The sequence below is a fragment of the Porites lutea genome, chromosome 10 (genome assembly GCF_958299795.1).
Source record: "Porites lutea chromosome 10, jaPorLute2.1, whole genome shotgun sequence".
Classification (NCBI taxonomy): Eukaryota; Metazoa; Cnidaria; class Anthozoa; order Scleractinia; family Poritidae; genus Porites; species Porites lutea.
The window spans coordinates 18157098-18175562 of NC_133210.1; the positions used below are offsets into that span (position 1 = coordinate 18157098).

At 37.8% G+C, this 18465-nt stretch overlaps 1 protein-coding gene across 1 annotated transcript; it reads left to right on the forward strand.

Annotated features, from left to right (window-relative positions):
- The first annotated feature begins 6683 nt into the window (after nt 1–6683).
- LOC140950290 (fibroblast growth factor receptor 1-like) lies at nt 6684–18054 on the forward strand. Its single transcript, XM_073399517.1, has 14 exons — nt 6684–6874; nt 7841–8179; nt 8382–8534; nt 9584–9605; nt 9957–9999; nt 11364–11622; nt 11914–12024; nt 13035–13225; nt 13975–14097; nt 14410–14480; nt 14779–14819; nt 15069–15165; nt 16374–16473; nt 17015–18054. Exons 1-14 carry the CDS (start codon nt 6817–6819, stop codon nt 17078–17080), a joined length of 1674 nt encoding a protein of 557 aa, XP_073255618.1. The 5' UTR covers nt 6684–6816; the 3' UTR covers nt 17081–18054.
- The last annotated feature ends 411 nt before the right edge of the window (nt 18055–18465 follow it).

Here is an 18465-nt window from a genome sequence, read left to right on the forward strand (position 1 = left end):
AACCCGCGAGACCTTTGTATTGATGCAAACGCGGACACGTAAAGAGAACATAGGTTCTAAGTGGGTCCAAACATGCCATGTTTGGCCGCCAAACATTTGAATTTTGAGTGGGCTTTAGATAAATGTTCAAGAGCAATGTGGGCGCAGCGCTCACTACAAAGAATTTAACGAAACCGGAAACCGCGTCTTTGGCATCCAGGTTAGCGATTGTTTAAAAGCATGAGACATCTGACCTGATTTGTGTTCGCACAGCGAAATATTCATCTCAAGTATTAGACTTTCAGGAGAAGTAATGCAGTTTGAAACATTCAAGAATAATTCTTAAAAACGAGTGTGCTGTTTCTGAATGAGGAAAATTCCTAGGAATAGAGAAAACATACCTTGCGCATCTGCATAAACAACTGAAACCAGCCGCTAATTACGTTTTCGTATTTCGCACTTGGTAACTTTTGCCTTTGGTTTTCACGGTGTGTCAGTATTCAGTATTCGATGCTTTAAATGAGGCTACCAGCCGTTAGAAAATCTCAATCTTTAATTTCAAATTGAAATTTTGACTCCAATACTGATATTTATGGCTAATGAGTGAAACGCCCTAAAAAAATCGTGTCAACAACTTCAAACTATGGCGCGATAATATAATAGTATTGCTATAACTTCTGTCAAACTTCAAATGTTTGGCGGCGAAACAATTTTCACCTTCTCTTGAAAGTAGACCGTGCGGGTCACGGAAAGAGCGACGGAAAGACCGGAGAAAAATAACCTTCGCCGCACGCGCGCCAACTTTTCAACAGATTTAAAAAATCATGGGGACCAGGAATTTCCCCCCAGAGCTCATTCTCTCTTGTGTACTCATGTAAAGTTGAATTCACTTTCACTGTTGGCATTTCTTGTAAATCATGAGAAGTTCTAGTTTTTGTATAGCACATTCTGTAAAGGCTGTTTCAAGCCAAATGCAAAACCACTGATGCGTTATTTCAGTGATATTTCTGTTATTATAGAATAAAACAATACCTAGCTAATATCAAAGTTTAGTCTTGAAGTAACAAAAGAGTTTTTTGCATTTCTATATTTTTATTTAAATGACCAAGTCAATTCCAGGCGCGACCACTCCCGCTCGGCTCCCTAACCTGGGCTCGATAGCTCAACAGTAAACAACAAAATGTTGAATAAAAGTCAACTGCAGTTTAGAGTACTGTATTTACCTTGGAGTTGCTCTGTTGCTGGTTTTCACTGTAACTTCATCGAAAATAAAGTCCAGAATCTGGGAAATGAAAGGTGGCAAATATGCAAGGAACCTCACGTAGATTCAGGTCAGTGCATTTTTTACATGCAAGATACATGTATTCCGAGAAATGAATTACCCAAATTTATAGCACTTTGTATAGAGACGCTCCGGATGGGCACCAACATGGTGGCCGGAAACCAACATAATTCTCTGTCCATGAGTTGTGCTACGCAAGCGTTAATTCATCTCTTGTGGAACTCATAAAAATGAAAGTAATACTTTCTCTAATACAGTGTCGGACTTGACAGAGGAAAAATGCCCTAAAAAAAGCCACTTTTTTTAACCTACACGGCCGCAGCTCTCCCGGCCGCCATGTAAATGATGCGTCACACAAAAGCTTAGAAATTCAAGCATATTCTATCACAAAACAAAGAACTCTTTGGTAGTGACAGTTTTCATAAATATTTATGCTTCATGTTCAATTACATATTACGCGAGTTATTGATGTTGGCGGAGTCTCGCTTTGGGTGAGCTCTGTTTGCGTGGACACAAAATAATCACAAACCCATTATGGGATATTTTGGCCCCGGAAGTGGCCGTTTATTAAATTAACGCATATAAAGCTGGGAAAACCAGATACACAAGAACATTATCCCAGCAAAGGTAAGGGCACACCCGCCATTCCCTAGGGTAAAATAGAGCTAACGGGAGGGAAGAGGGAGGGAGGGAGGGAAAATGTTTCTGACTGTCTTGTAATGCGAGGAAGGAGGCCTTGTGCCTCGCCTCCGTGACTTACATAACCCGTGACAGAAATAACACTTTCGTGACAAACCACCCAGATGACAGGAAAACCCTCCTTTGCTGGTAGATAGAGAAATACAATATTGATCAGTCACGTTCAGAATAAAACTATTTATTTCTAAATAAATCTCATTTATTTTTGGCTGCTCTTATACTTCATGAAAGTAATAACTCGCAAAGACCGATAATTTCTTTAGTTTAAACGTTAATGACGTCATGTAAAAATCAGCTCCTTATCAGTAATGAAAAATACACATGCCTTTGTGGTCTGACGGTGGGCACGTTTGTTGATTGACTGAGCCATACTTTTTTAAAAATATAATTATTGATCCCAGTAAATGGCTTAAGGACGGTGCCCACTATTGTTACTGCGCACATTTTCTGCGCATGCCAAGGTAGTCGCGCGCGACGCGAAAGAAATGCACAACACGCAGGACACGCGGACTGGTTTTGTCTCTTGTAAGTCTGGGAGGTTCTACTAGAGTTATTTCTTGTGGAAAAAATGCGTCGTTTTTCAACAGATGGAAAATAATTTCTATTTACTTTGTCAGTTCTTTGAAAACCGAAGAAGTATGCGCATGTTGCTATTTCTAAGTATGATCGATCTGACCGAACATTTTATTGTCAAACAAAAGTCAATTCTAAAGCATCAAAAGTTATTGCTTCAAGATGTTACGCTTAGAGCATGAGTATTAAATAATCCCTTAATAGGTAAGGATCAGTAAATCAGAAGGAAATAGCTCTAAGTCCTCCGCTTAATCGAGAAACTGCAAGCGTACCTTTCACTCGCGTCCTTCGCGTTTTATCGGCTAATCGGCTATAAACACTTTCCCGAATATTTCTTTAGTTTTATAAGATTTTATGAAATTATTCACCAGAAGTTAGATTGAAAATGTTCGAGTTTATACAGATGTCCCTTTTATTGAGAGTCCGAGGCTTTTATTTGTTGAACAAACAAGAAAAAACTATCAAAAGATTGTTTGGATTGAAGAGATCGCAGCTTCACAAATAGTTGCGGACGCAAAGGAAACGCTTTCGTCATTGAAAAAAATGAAAAAAAAAATGTTATGCTTTTTACTATTATCATTGTTTGGCAGTACTAAGCATTGAAATTATCGACTCATTGGCAGCTTGTCGTGTAGATAGTATTTCTTAAGGTTCAATTTCACGCCACACATAATGTGGACATTTAGACATAGCTACCATTTGGCTGTTTACAAACTAAAGATGGAAGGTAAAGTAAAGTATTCCCATTCTAAGACTTTTTTAGGTTTAACAGACACTGTTAAGTCTAAAATTAACATTTAGAAACGAAATATAGTGAATGATCCAGACACAGAATGCTACAGTAAAACAAATCAAAACGAAATATGTAAAATGATCATTATAGCCCAGGGCATATATGAGGGTACATAAACGCATTCGGTACAACTACTTTAACACTATCCAGCTTTTTTTAAAACAGAGCTCATGTATGGAACTTGAGTCTAAGCAAATCATTTACGTCATAAGACACTTGTGGCAAAGCCCGAAAGAGATAGCGCAAAGCACAGATATAAGCTCATTGAATGCATGTAAGTTTAATAACATATTCGATCGAGGTACCCGGTAAAATGATAAAAAAACGATAGAAGGTTTTCAATCCATATTACAGCTACAGTTCAAGAAATCTTGAGGACATATACAGGTAAGCAAACGATTGAAGGAGTACCTGTCTTAGAGTCCCTGTCGACTATTTTCCACTACACTACAGTAGTTTGTTTACAGCACCAGCCTTGGCTCTTGAGCTCGCCATACTACTCTATGTGCGCTGCAAGTAATCTCTAATACCTTGGAGATTGCCCTTCTCCAAAACTTTTTGTTAAATATTTGAGACAAAGAAGCTCCAGTTGAATGAAATAGTATAATTTGTTTTCCTTAGAGTCCATGACATGTCCTGCTTCACTTTCTGTTTTTGCTCTCCTTCGTGTGTTATTGTTTTCTCTGACTGTTAGCCATTGTGGATATCCCAGAGTACTGCGCGTTGAGTGAAGCAATAGTGAGACTAACCGGGGAGGGGAAGGGGAAAATTGTAAATAACCCCCAGATCGATTAAGTTAAGGTCGAAATCAACCAATTTAACTTCTAAAAACGCATGGTAACCCCTACTTTTTATCTTACCAAATGAAAGTAATAAGCCTACTCAGCAAACGGTCAATTTTTGGTTCGGGGAAAATGTCTTTTACACTATTTTTGAGGCAAACGCGTGGAGAGGGGTAACTGCTGATAACTTCCCAGTTGTACTGATACTTAAAAAAAATACGTATAAAGAGCAGTTGTATGTTATCATTTGTTGTCTATTTTGAAACCTTGTCACAATTATCATTGCGTTTGTGCCAGTTCACGTGTACACTCGGAAATTTTGGGGAAAAAATAACTTTTTATCATTTTTCTAAAAAACGCCTATTCAGCGTTTTTCTCCATATTGAAGCGCAGTTATCTCTGAAAAATGCGTGGTTGCCCCCAGTTTTCTTTTTGGATTTCAATAGCCCCTGATATGATCTACTTGTCTCACATACTCATTATCTGGGAAAAAATACTTCCCATTGTGGGCACCGTCCTTAAAATGTGAAAAAAAAGAGCTCCGTTTTAAGGCGAGGCTAAATCTATATCATCATAGCAGTGTGTCAGTCATAATTTTCTATGTACAGTTATAAGTCTGCAATGCAGTACGATTGGACTTGATAAACAAATATTTTAAACAAAAGTTGCGTCTTTCAATCTTATTTAATGTTTCATACTTTTTGTGCCATCTTTTGACTCGAATATTCGATATGTGTACTTTTACGCCAAAGGTGCACGTGCGCGAGTAAATCTTCCTTGGAGATATGTTTTGTATTTTGTAGCCCGAATTGCTCGAGCTCCTTCCTTGCTTTTTGTGGTTATCATGAAAGATAAACCCTCTCAAACAAAAAAATCAGTCAGGTACGTGAGAGCATAAGCTTGTAAACTTCGAGCCACTGGCTTATCAGAAAAATTACTAAAAAATTAAAAAAACCCGAATGTTGGGTGATAAGAGACGAGGGGGAAGACCGAAAGTCCTGAATAAAGCCGCTCAAATTTGTAAAGAAGTACAAAAGCCTTACAATGGAAAGAGCCGGGATGATTATCTTTTCTTTGATCAATGCCCAAAATATACTTTTTTCAGCTGCCTAATCTACAAAATGATATTGTTTAGGGGTCGAAGTTGCTCCTGCTTACCAGGTGATAAAAAAGCTTAAAATGAATCATCTGGGGCTCTACACGCTACATGACTTATTGCACTCAATGCCGCAACCGCTACGGAATGTAATAAACAAAAACAAAGGGGGCATTCCTGTTACTGAACTTCTGAATACATGCACCCGATAGAGCAATAAAAATCTTTAAGATATTTCATGTACAAAATAAAGTCTTGATCAAAAGTGTTAGCTCATGAAATTAGAGGAACGAACTGTTGGGACATCATGTATAAATGGTCTTTGGATACTATTTTACAAAGTTTTTGTGAAAAAAAAAGATATGTATATATATATATATATATATATATATATATATATATATATATATATATATATATATATATATATATATATAAAATAAAGACGTAATTTGTTCTCCGTTGCCTCTGTGGTTTCAGAATCGTACGATCTTTGTCCCTATGCGGTGAACATTCATGATCCTGTATCGAATGGCTTGTGACAAGCGGGAAAATCAAAGCCTCAAGGGAAGATAAAATTCCGAAATATTCGGTCCGATACCATGCCGGAGATGATAACGTAAAGATACAACGTAAGATGGCCCGCCCTCTTTAAGAGTAGAAAAAATGTGCGCTGGTTGTTAAAAGTATATATATGTTGATGTCCGGCTGTATTTGAAATAAAGGAAACGATTTGTCTCCTATATCTTTTTTTATGTTATAGCACAATTTTTTCTGGGCACGGATTTTGAAACTTATTTGTTAATTTTTTATCCGAAATTTAGCTAGAAAGGCACATATAGTGTAAATTAAGCATTAAATTGGAAAACTGATGAAATAGTAACTTATTTTTTTTCAGTTTTGCTATTGAAAGCATTATAAGTGACCCTCCATTTCTCAAGTCTCTTGTTACTCTCCTCCAAACAAACGTTTCTGCTCGTCAGAGCCCAACATTTCCAACCATCAAGCCAATCAAATTTTTACCTTCAGAATATTGAGACGTAGGTCGTAAGAAAGACCAAAAAAGACCGTGTGTGAATCATGTCCCTAAAAACTTACAGCTGCTTTAATTTGTAACACCCTCATTAGCTGGTGCTATAAGATTACCCATATAACGCACAATTCATGACATTGGCTGACGAGTGGGTGTTATGTGATTTTTGATATTTTAGAAAACGAAAATTGTAGTACCTTTAACATTGTTTGAAGTTGGTCATATTTGAGAGCAATATCAAGACGTGTTTATGCATAGTAGCTTATTCGACGACCCGTGACCAGATATTTCAAACGTCAGGCTGTCTACGTCACAAACCAGAACTGAAGTCAATAATGCTTCACGTTGATGTTAAATTCTTAATCATCGACGCGTTATCGAGAAAATACACAAAATACAGTTATAGGTACTGGAAATTTAGAGGAGGTCAAACAACATTTCATGTATAGACCAACGGCCGCATTCACTTCAAATCCCGTCATATTGTTTCAATCTTCAAGCAGCAGATAGTGTGGAGCTAAGATGCAGCAAGAATACATGAAATTCTCATAAGTTTTCTTTAGCTTCCTGTTTTTACCGATGGAGTTGCTTGGTTCCTTTCTTTTTCTTCTTATCCCACATCTTCTCTGTATCTCAGGTAAGTGACGACGTTTTTACAAGTTAAAGTCAATTGTTGTTCATTTAGAATATTCTCGGTTGCTTCTGCCTTTCAACTTGAAGTTTCTAAAAATTGCTGTCTTCTGTTTTGGTAAAGAGTGTACTATTTCTAATAGTTTGAAGCCCAGAATAGCGATAGATCAATTTTGCCTCGTGAAATGATTAAGTGTAGTTCATAAGGTGATCCTTGTAGTTGTACCGATAACCATGCTCTAGGAATTGACAAGTAACTTTGAATTACAAATGAACTTGTTTGCACGATCCTTTTTGAAATACAATTAGCGACGTGTTAATTCGAATTAATTCCACTCACAAACTCGAAAAATTTTAACACGAAGCTATCATAATGTTCCCTCATTAAGTTTTAACAGAAAAAATAGGATCAGGAATTTTTCTCTCAGGAGCTTTACCCTATCTTGAGATTACGGATCTTGTTCAGTTTTATACACATTATTATAATTCCTGTCTGAACGAGCTTCTTTGTGTTTATTCATGCATTAAAGGATCACTAAAGAGAATAACATTTGAAAATATTCTTCATATAAAATCACTGACATGGCCTTCCAAACATTAATTAGTATTTACAATATAAAAATTCATTATACATATAAAAAGATTAAAATCATTTCTAGCTAGTGCTTTGAAATATTTTTGTTAGTTTTAGAAACCTGGGAGAAATTATCAGTGAACAAACTGATTTTACTCACAATCCTGAAAATTAGCTACAATTGTTTGTTTATGGCGAAAGTTTACTTAAAGCTGCTCTCATACGTCTAATTTTTCAGCAGCTCCACTCAGTCGATTTAAATTATAATTGCAGTTATAGAAATAATTTATTTGTAAATAATTCTAAGAAACCTCGCTGAAACGTGGTTATTTGCAAAAGAATAAAATGTTCAATATAAATTGATGTTAATAATGATGATGATAATTTTATATCATTTAGACGCGCAAGTCTCTTTTGTGTTGACCCCTGCAAACCCTGTACAAGCTCTACAAGGTGCTAATGCTACCCTATATTGGGACTACACAAGCAACAGACCACTGACATTTGCCCAATGGGGGACTACGGATAGCGAAAGCAAACTTCAAACAATCATAGCACAACAAAGAGGAAACGGCGAAGTAGAGTATCTCTCACTGAATTACAGAGGGCGAGCCACGATACAAGGGAGAGCTTCTCTTATATTGATAAACGTGAAAGAGAGTGACAGCGGCCAATATGGATGCCATCTGACGTTCGACGGTGTCACAATCATTAACTCTACAAGTTTGATTGTCTCAGGTAAAGTTGCTTAAAAACTCTGCATGGTCCAGTCTTCAGAGCGGCCTCATTTTAACTCCTCTTTGACTGTATAAATATAAATAAAAGCAGGGCAGCGGCATAAAACAGAACCTATTTCCCTTACAGCTTTTCCATAAAATAACTTTATAGTTCTAAATAATAAACAATTATATGAGGCTATATTCGTTTTCTTTTGTTTCAGCCCAAACCACTACAACGCAAGCCCCAACTGTTGCAGGGTTAGAAGATGACGAAAACACCAACTTTCATCCGATTTACCTAGCGTTTGTTGCCGTGGTTTTAATCCTCATCGTCCTCGTTATTGTTTATTTCTTTGTTAGTCGCAGACGAAGAGGTAAGTACAGGGAATGAAGTTCAAATGTACACCATCATTAGTTATACCCATAGTCACACTTTTTTATCACGGCGGAAAGAAAAGGTTCAGAGTGGTTATACGTTCCAGGAGTGACGGCATTATATAGGTAAGAATTATTTTACCAGGTTTGGCATTTTTGTGTCTAAAAGAACTGTCCGCGGCTTGAAAAAGGTGTCCCCCAATAGAGATGTGGAGAACTAGGGATTGTGTTACATTTAGTTTGTCACATATCCTTGATAACAAGAGAGTTGTCAGTAAAAGTAATAATTGGGTAAGCGTAGAATATACCCTCACTGAAAAAGTTCTACTCTACTTGCAATTGTAGCAGTTTCCTCTCAGTGATAGCCTAATGTAGAACTTTGGTGGTATTCAGAGGGAGCAGCGTTTGTAATTTCTCTCATAAATCGAGGGATAGCGCCCTTACATTTGTCTATTCTGGTGGATAAAAATGCAAATGGTTTTCCAGTTGTCTCTTAACTTATGACAGTCTGTTTTTTTTATTCTAACAAAAAGAACACAAAAGGGGAGGGAGGTGGTGGGGACGATGAGAAGGGAAAATACTTAGTAGAGGCACTGTTTCTCCGTCCTTTGTCCCCTCAGTGAGTGCGCATGCCTTGACGCGCTAAATCATTAGTCTCTTGCTGCTTTTGATCCTGTATGTGAATCATCGGAGATGACTGGGGACGAGTAAGATCGAAGCGAGCGTATTTTAAACGGTAATGAAGGAGCTGCTCGTAGGGTCTCTCCCGATTCGCTCTTTTAAACAATGGTAATTCATTGTTTATTATTGTTTTCCACTGTTTTCCGGTTTGGGTACAAAAGAATTGGCTTTCAGCTTCCGAGCAGCTGCTACATGACCATAATTATGGTAATTACTAGAGTCTGTTCCCAATTTGCTGTTCAGTTCCTCTTTTCTACCCCTTAATGGAATGCATGCATCTAATTTATCAAGGAATGCACGCGATTCCTGCATCACCTAACACGACCACATAAGTTGGTAACTAAACTACCTCCTTTCTTTTTTGTAGCACCAGTTGTCATCGATAAAAGGTATGTGTTACTGAAAGTAGAAAAGGGGTACAAAAAAATCTTAAAATTTAAAAAATGAGTAAGGCAGGAGACTAAACAAGGAAAGGAGGTGTAATTTAGTACTTTCTCAACCATCAACAATTAACGACGTTCTTGTTGTAATATAACAATAATCTGTAAATCATTTCAAGTCAGATTAAAAATGTCACTAATCAGCCCTGGCGTGTGGTTTTCCGTTTCCGAGATTAGTCCCCATGTGAGCATTCAGAAGTAAGGTTCTTATTTCCCAGTTTCTACAAACATGATATCATACTAAATCTTTCACATAGGCACTATTCTAACATGTCACAAATGTATTTCCTTCCTGTATAGAAATTCTCGAACATTTGGTCCAGGTGTAAATGGAATGGAAATGGTAGGAAAAAAAATTTTTGCCCATACTTGTAACAAAGATAGATAAACCATTTTCCTAGTAACGCGTTTAAATATTGCATGTGTACAAGGTTTACCCGCTATAAGTACATCTTTTGAGTTAAACTATACAGTGTTACGTTCAGTAGTCGATAGTAACTTAACCTTGAAAATGTCAATTCAATCTACGTACACCCCAAGTTCAGGACAAGATAGTGAAGTTGGTTGCATTCCACCATTCGGGAAATTTGCAGTGTGGTTATTACCCATGGAAAGACTTTGACGTAGAAAACGTGTAATATCACTTAAAGAAAAAAAGGTATAAAATTCAGAGTCGCAAAAACGCATAATTTTTAATTGTCGAGATCGACGTATTTACTACTGGTGGAAAAAGCAGCAAGGTCAGGAAATTATTGCGAGTCAGAGCGAACTTATTTTAGTTATAGCCTCGATAGCTCTTTCGCCTCCCAGAGTTTCAGGCAAAATGTTTTTTTCCAGGAAACTAAACGGGTAACTAACCTATTGACTGAGACCTTGTGGTCTGTATAAGATTCTGGAAAAGTCCACCCATGACCCCTCCCCTCAACCGAAAATGCTTTAAGGGAGGGATAGGTAGGTAGAAACTCAATGCGGTTTTTCTGATCATGGAGCTTAAGAAAAGACGTTTTTGAATGAATGAATGAATGAATGAATGAAGAGTCGTAGATGAGAGGAAAACAGACGTACCCTCTTACAATACATATTAACATGTCATCAGTAATCTCGGACGTCAGCATACAAAGGCGCCACCGGCAGCCGCCTTCAGTCCATTTATGAGCTTAATATACCCACCCAACCCATGCTGTGAATGATGTGATATGTGAGGGTTGACCACAACACCGGGTTCTACGTCCCCTACTCTTTTCGAACAGTGGTGGGGGTTCTTTTACGTCCCACAAGAACCAGATAAGTGTAAGTGCTGTGAGACGGGACCTACGGTTTTCGTCCTTATCTGAGAAGATTAGAAAGTCTAACCGTTCGCAGATGTCTTTACAAAGACAGCACTTTCTTCTCAGTTATTTAAAGACCCTGAGTGTTGGTCCGGCTAGGGATCGAACCCGAGACCTCCCCCTCAGCAGACCAGCGCTCTCCCAACTGAGCCGAACAGGCGACGCACATCAACCGGAAGTGAGCCCTTCTCTTTTTTCATATGCCTTGACGATAACAAATTTGTATTGCAAAGTTTGTTTTCTCTTATGAAGACGATTTACCCGAGAGTTTTTAGTAACCAAACCACTGCCCAATGATGCAAAAAGTCCACTTCCGGTTGACGTCCGTCGCTCAAAAACGCTGTTGCTTAAGCTCCCTAATACTTGCTCTTATAACTAGAATCTGCTACCATCAACATACACAGACGTCGAAGTAGATAAAAGTCTTAACGAGCCATATGACTCTGCGCGTCAAGATTATTGCGTCATACCACCTTTAATGCCTAATCCAAACGAGAAGGACTGGGAAATTCCGCTGGAAAGCGTTGTATTGGTGAAAGTAATAGGCAAGGGAGCATTTGGCCAGGTCGCAAAGGGCATGGTGAAAGAGTTCGACAAAGACAGTGGGAATCGCCTCGTCGCAATTAAAATACTAAGAGGTAAGGCTAAGTAATTATACTGTTATAAATATGCCTTATCAAGGTTTTGGAAGCCATCTTAAAGAGTAGGCAACCGCGTGAGAAAATACAGTGTTTGTATGAGAATCTAATGTCCAATAATTTCCTTAAAACCGCTTGTTCTGAAAAAAATAATAAGGCCTATTAAAAATGGTCATTTTGATATGATTCATTTACCTAGAATTGTCAAGAATGCATAGACTTTGTATAGACTTTTTAAAAAAGGTCACAGTTATCGAACAAGGTGTTTTCAAAAAACATGGATTTTTGCAGATAACCCCACTGATGAAAATAGACAAGACATTTTGGCTGAGCTGAACACGATGAAGAAGCTTCCACCACATCAAAATGTGATTCAGTTGCTGGGTTGCGTCACAAAGACAGGTATGAAAAGCAGAGATGTACAGAAACTTCCTTATTACAATGTCTCCAATAAACGCTACGTCTTCTGGGGTAGCACTTTTCACGGGACGTATATCTGGCAAATTCATATCACCTTTGAGGTACAAATAGCAGGGGAAGCGATTAGAAATTAGGTTTGATGTACTATGCTATGATGTTTTAAAATATTATAACTCAGAAATACTAATTAAATGGTAATAAAGTAGGGCAGACCTTGCAAAGTTGTTACAGTAATTGGATGGGATAACTTACTGTGACTCTGAAATGGCCCTCATCAATACTTAAACTGAAACATTTTGCTGATTTTATTTGTTCTGCTTTGTACCTGCATTTTTGCAGGCAAATGGGGCTTGGCCTCATGTTGTCTAAGACCTCAAAAAGCTTTCAACATAGTAACCAACCTTCACCAAATCTGGGTAAACAACGTCTATGGAATAAACGAGCATCTCAGAAGTGCGGAAGAGGTTTTGGCTTAAGTCTACGGTTTGTGCACCTGGAAATAATTAGCATAGTAAGATTGTGAGTAATCCGTGTCACCCCTAAATCATCCTGCGTCGAGCCTAGTTGCTGTGTTGTACTACTTTTTGCAAGTTACTTTCAGGTCAAGTTAGTTTTGTACGATGCCAAAATGACTTAAAATATCGTGGCACAATTCCTTTGAAGGGTAAAGAATTAGATTGAGGACCGTGACTCTACGGCTTATTCCCTGAATGTAATTGCAACTTAAGTGACCAACATCAATTTTCTCCTGACGATACCCATACATTGTGAAGAGATTAGGTTATGAGAACTAATAAAATGATCACCCCACAGAAAATGCTTTGATATTTTATCAAATTCTCTCAATTCATTAAGAAAATGTGAGGGGATCAGTTTGGAGAATTTGTATGCGGACATTGGGGCTTAAAGGGTTAAGTACTCTACTTGCAATTGATATTCAATAGCAATAAGTAAAAATTGCCATTGACACAGCTACTTGCGTTCACCACCAGATCCTGTTATGGTAATTACAGAATACGTACCTTACGGGGACCTTCTTGGGTTCTTGAGGAAAAGCCGAGGACTCCAAGACAATTACTACAAAGACCCAGATATCAAACCTCAAAGTTCGTTGAGACCGAAGCAACTCTTTGGGTTTGCTTGGGATATTGCTAACGGGATGGAATTTTTGGCTTCAGAAAAGGTATGTATGTTATGGGATATAAACGATCATGGTGTCGACCTACTCGCTGCTAAACAGAAAAGCGAAAGCTTTGCGACTAGCATGTCATGGATCCGGGGAAAAGTGTCCTTTGCGCTGCTGAGATCATCATCATTTTTTTTAAGAGGCTCCCGAGTTTCTAGAAGAGTCAATTTAGAACTGTCGGACACTGACTTAGATGTTGAAAAAGGACTCGCAAACATTCAATACGGACATGCATCGAGAACGCTATTTTATTCCTTCTTTTAGTCAGAGTACGTTTACCTTTGAAAATATATTTTTGAAAAATCAAAATGAATTGTTTTTAATTGAAATGAAACGTTTTTAATTCGAATATTTTTTAATTGAAATGAATTTTTTAATCTAAAGTTTTAAAGTGTTTTGTTTTAATTGAAAGCAACTGTAAATAGCTACTTTGACGGAATAATTTTTTTAAAGCGAAATTTAATTGTTAATAGGATTATCTAGTTAGCTTTGTTATCAATGAAAGATTATTTTTACTTTCATATAAAAATACTCAGATTGAAACATTGAAGCGCCCTTTTCTCCGCACTTCGATTTTCAGTATCAACGTCTAGTACAGTAACAGTGTTTTTCAGCTTAGGAGAATTTTCCTCGACTGCGTACGCAGGTTTGTGTAAGTGTTGAATGGATGTCTAATACGCCAAATATACTGTAGAGCAGGAACCTTAAAAGAGCTGCCATTACAGAAGTTCTGTTCTCTTTTGTAGATACTGCATCGAGACCTTGCAGCTCGAAATGTTTTGGTAGGAGATGGACAAATCTGCAAAATTACAGATTTTGGCTTAGCTAGAGATGTGTTCCAGGAAGACCTGTACAGGCGAACTGCAACGGTAATGAGCGAGAGTTAAGCAGTTTATTGGATAGAATAATAAAGTGATAATGGAGGGACAGTTTGTGAAGAAACTGCATTCCACTACGAGGTTCTACTAATTGTTTACTTGTTAGGGTGGGGAAGTGAGCCTATTGGCAATCTGCCGATTTGTTACATTTTTTTTCTTTGTTTGTTTTTTGTTTTTCATTTCGTGAAGGAAAACGTTAATTTATTTGTAAAATTGTGAACATAACTGCAAGTTAAAACAACCTATTAAAAAATAAACAAGGAAACTGTGCTGATCATTAGTTGAATTTCGTCTCATACGTAGGGTCGTCTTCCTGTTAAATGGACAGCATTTGAGTCATTGATGTACGGAATATGCACAACGATGAGTGATGTGTAAGTTACTTCCGTATTAACTTATTGAAAAGGCTTGCCATATGATAACTTTAGGCCCTGTGCAATTTAGGAGAGCTTTATACATTAAGCTCAGCTGGACGGCGCACATCGCGTTGACTTCCTTGTAATGGGACAACCAAAATTTGTAGATGCAACTGAAGACAAATATCCCACCTTTTTACCCTTGGCGGATTCACATGACAGCCTAGATTACTACATGAAAAAGGCATTACTATTAAAGACAATATAACATAAGGCTATTACTGCTGGTGCCTAACTTAGTCTTTTTTTCTTTCAGATGGAGTTATGGAATTGTTATGTATGAGATATTTACTATAGGTAAGAGAAAAAATTAATTAATGTTGCGGTGCGCTCACAAAGCGGACCTTGCTCTGCAAGAAAGCGGGCCGGTCCCACCTTACCGGTATGTACCATAACTCGGAACATCCTAGCCACCGGGAATATCAAAAGCAAGTTCAATTAATTAAGTGAACGGTGAAATTTTTTCTTACCTTTCGCCTTTCCATGACAATTTTTATTGCTTATAATTGAGTTTCCCCTGTTTTGATTTGACTTTTTTTTTGATAGGAGGTGTTCCTTATCCTAAGGTAGACGGAAAAGCTCTCTCATCGTTACTTCAGGAAGGTTACAGAATGCCCAGGCCATCGCATTTAGATACAAAACTGTAAGTTAATGTTGGGCTTACTTTTGTTGTCTTCTTTGCAATTAAGTCATGCAAACACTTATTAGCAATGCAAAGCTGGCCAATTATACCTTTCGATAAGAACACAATAAGGAATGTCTATGTTCCCTGGCTTAATTTATCTCAATCTGAGGTAAGATCAAGTGAGCTCTGTTAAACTGCACCAATGTGTCGAAAGATGGAAAAAATCTGGCCACAGATCTGTAAGCATGTTGCCTGCGTAATAATGATAAAGGACATTAATGTCTGTCAATGATGATTCGTTCCTAGTATCTCTGGTATACATATTAAATAATTTAACAGCTCGCTCTAAAAATTAGCAAAACCTCTTGTCTAAGAGTACACTCAGCAGGAGAGTAGACATTACTCGTACAGTCAGGGGCTTACCCAGGCATTTTTTCCGTTTAAGGCTAGGAAGTTAACCATGACAATAACAATAATGATGATGATGATGATTATTTTGTTTGACACGTTTATATGGTACAAATTTAACCGGGAGCCATATGGCTGGACCGAAAAAGAATGCCAAAATCAGTACTTTTAAAGGAAAGTTTGAGTTTCAGCATTAATTATTAACCACCAGTCAATCAAATGCAAGTCTTCTTGGCTTGTTTTTGTAAGAAAATCACTGATAACTCTTTCCCATGAGTCAATGTGCATCTCTTTACATGCGTGCAAGAGGGCTAAGGATGAGAGACGATCTGTTGACATCGAGGATCACATCTACGTTTTTACCCTCCTCGTGGCATTTAATGACGATCTTTGGCTTCGCAAGCTGTGGCTTCACAAGCGTCTCAATAAATTTATCATGAAACTATAAAAGCAAGCAGAAAAAAAGCAGACGGCCCAGGATAGACGTCCTAACCTAAGGAGTCTGGGAACTGCTCATAGAAAGCGAAACAGCGACACAACAGCGTTAGTTCAAGCAATTATAATAGATATTCAGAACGGAAAAAGTAAATTTCCCTCTGAGGACTGCAAAAGGTGCTGCCAACAGCAGACTCTTCCTTCTAGAATTGCCCATTTTTAGTTCGATCGAGAAAAATATTTTCAGAGTACTTGTCATGATAACCTGCACTTATCATTTTTGCTCAATTTCCTGTTAAGCCTGGGGTTAATAACTTAAATTAAGGCAGCTACGCCACTCACGGTTGTGTCTTATTTTCCTTAAATTATTCTCTGTCATATAGTTATGACGTCATGAAGTCCTGTTGGGATAAAAAACCTGAGGAACGACCTTCGTTTACAAAGCTCAGGAAAATGATGAAAGCGATGGGCGATGAGAAGGAGGTAACCTATTAGAAAAAGAGACTTCAAATTATGTAGGGTATCAATTCAAATTGGGAACATAGCCATACAACTTTAGATCAAATAAAAGGAAGGATTATCATTCGATGCAGATTTTTCTTAATTTTCATTAATCCGGGAGCCCACCACGTGACCTGATAATAACTACTTACAAATAATGGTCTGCTCTCGAGCAATGTCGTCTAACTGTGTTTGGCTGCAAATAATATTCTGCTCATGTGTAAATGAAATCACGCTTTTCTCCGCTCTTGGGTGAAAATGCAAACTTCCCGAAGAAATTTATCAAAAAAACAAACTCGGTGACTGAATGATAAAACAATTTTCGAACTCGGTTATCCGAAAATATCGTGATTTGTCAGTGTCTCACGGATCAATTATTTACCTCAGCCGAATAATTGATCTGCCCGCCATTGACAAAACAAAATATTTTGCTCAACCTCGTCCAATAACTGTTAATTATTTTGTATCCATCGTTAGGTATATCAGCCTCCATTAGTCTCACTTGTTGACTTTTAATTCACAGTCTTACATCAACCTTGAAGACTACGACACAAAGCTTTACCAGAGCCTTGACGAGTTGGATGCTTAGCTTGCATCGAAATCAATTTAAAAGTGTAACTTCAACCAAAGGAGACCAATAGGTCAGGTGTATCTTTGAAGAAGTGGTTGCCATGGACGCCCGTCAAACCAAACTTCTGTCATATATTATCTCTAGGACGCTTACGTTTAGACGCATTTTTGCCAAATTTGTTGGCATGACATCGAGCCATTTTAGGGCAAAAGTGGCTTCGTAATTAATAATTATTGCACAAGTGCGCGCTGGACATGAGTTGGCTATAATCATCTTATATCAAACAAGCGCGAGTGGAAAAATTGTTTTATTAAAACGCCCACAAATATCGAGAATCCTTCCCGACTTTTATAACAACAACCGATTTTCAACTTGCTTTTATTTTGAGCGGACGCGTAGAGTTACCATATTAGGAGAGCATGGTATAATGGCTCATATACCATGATGGCTAAGCCAATTAGAGCTCTAGAAATGCATTATCCAGTGATTCAGTTTTTAATAATTAGACCGTTAGTCCATAGAAGTGACGTCGTAGGGCGCTTTCCATTCAACCAAAACTTTCGAAAATTTGTAAGCAGCGGAAAATGGTACAGAAATTTCTTTAAAAATTTTCTAGAAATTCCGGAAACTGTTAAATGTCCGAAATGCAAATCATTTAACCTAAAGTTCTAGAAATTCCGGAAGCAAAATTGAATGGAAAGAAAACTTCCCGGAAAAATTGTCGGAAATTTGGGTATACCTCCCAAGGTTGTCCTCGTTTTGGAAATTTTTGAAAATGCTGTTCCATTTTGCCGTGGAACAGACAAATGAAGAGGGAAACTTAACATCGATCGAGGCCTGTTTCAAGGTAGCAATTATTTTGAATGAACACATATAGTCGAACCTCTCCACAACAGGCACCTTCGGGACAAAAGAAGGTGGCCGTCGTGGAGAGGTGGCCGTTATGGGGAGGTAGGGATGCAACATGATATGGCCAAATTTTTCTTAGGGAGTACAACAAGCTTATCGTGCTAACTTCATGCTTACTGTATCCTACAATGGTAAATCCAATCATGATCATAATTAATAAACAGAGAAAAAATATTCCCCAAAAGTCTTGAATAATGTTTTGAATCAAAATATTAACGTGAAAAAACGAGCAAGGTTCGCAACATTCGCTATAAGTATCGCAAACAATTTCTGCTTACTACAGCGGCAAAAATGGATCAAAATCAAGGTATGATTGCCGTGATCAATCATCAACGCGCCATATAGATCAAATTTCATGACCATTCTTGGCTTTTTCATCACTTGCTGAAAAAACTGTCCGTTGACGAGAGGTTATTTCGGCAGTTGGGAACACGCTTTAGTGGCCATTGCCCTAACCCTAACCCCATTAGAAAAAAAAAAGTTATTATCAAGGC

Excerpts from the sequence above, each read along its gene's own strand:
- LOC140950290 (XM_073399517.1), top strand. The coding sequence starts at position 6,817 with ATGGAGTTGCTTGGTTCCTTTCTTTTTCTTCTTATCCCACATCTTCTC. Across the intron at positions 8,180-8,381 it reads TACAAGTTTGATTGTCTCAG|CCCAAACCACTACAACGCAA; the intron begins GTAAAGTTGCTT and ends CTTTTGTTTCAG. Across the intron at positions 9,606-9,956 it reads CCAGTTGTCATCGATAAAAG|AAATTCTCGAACATTTGGTC; the intron begins GTATGTGTTACT and ends CTTCCTGTATAG.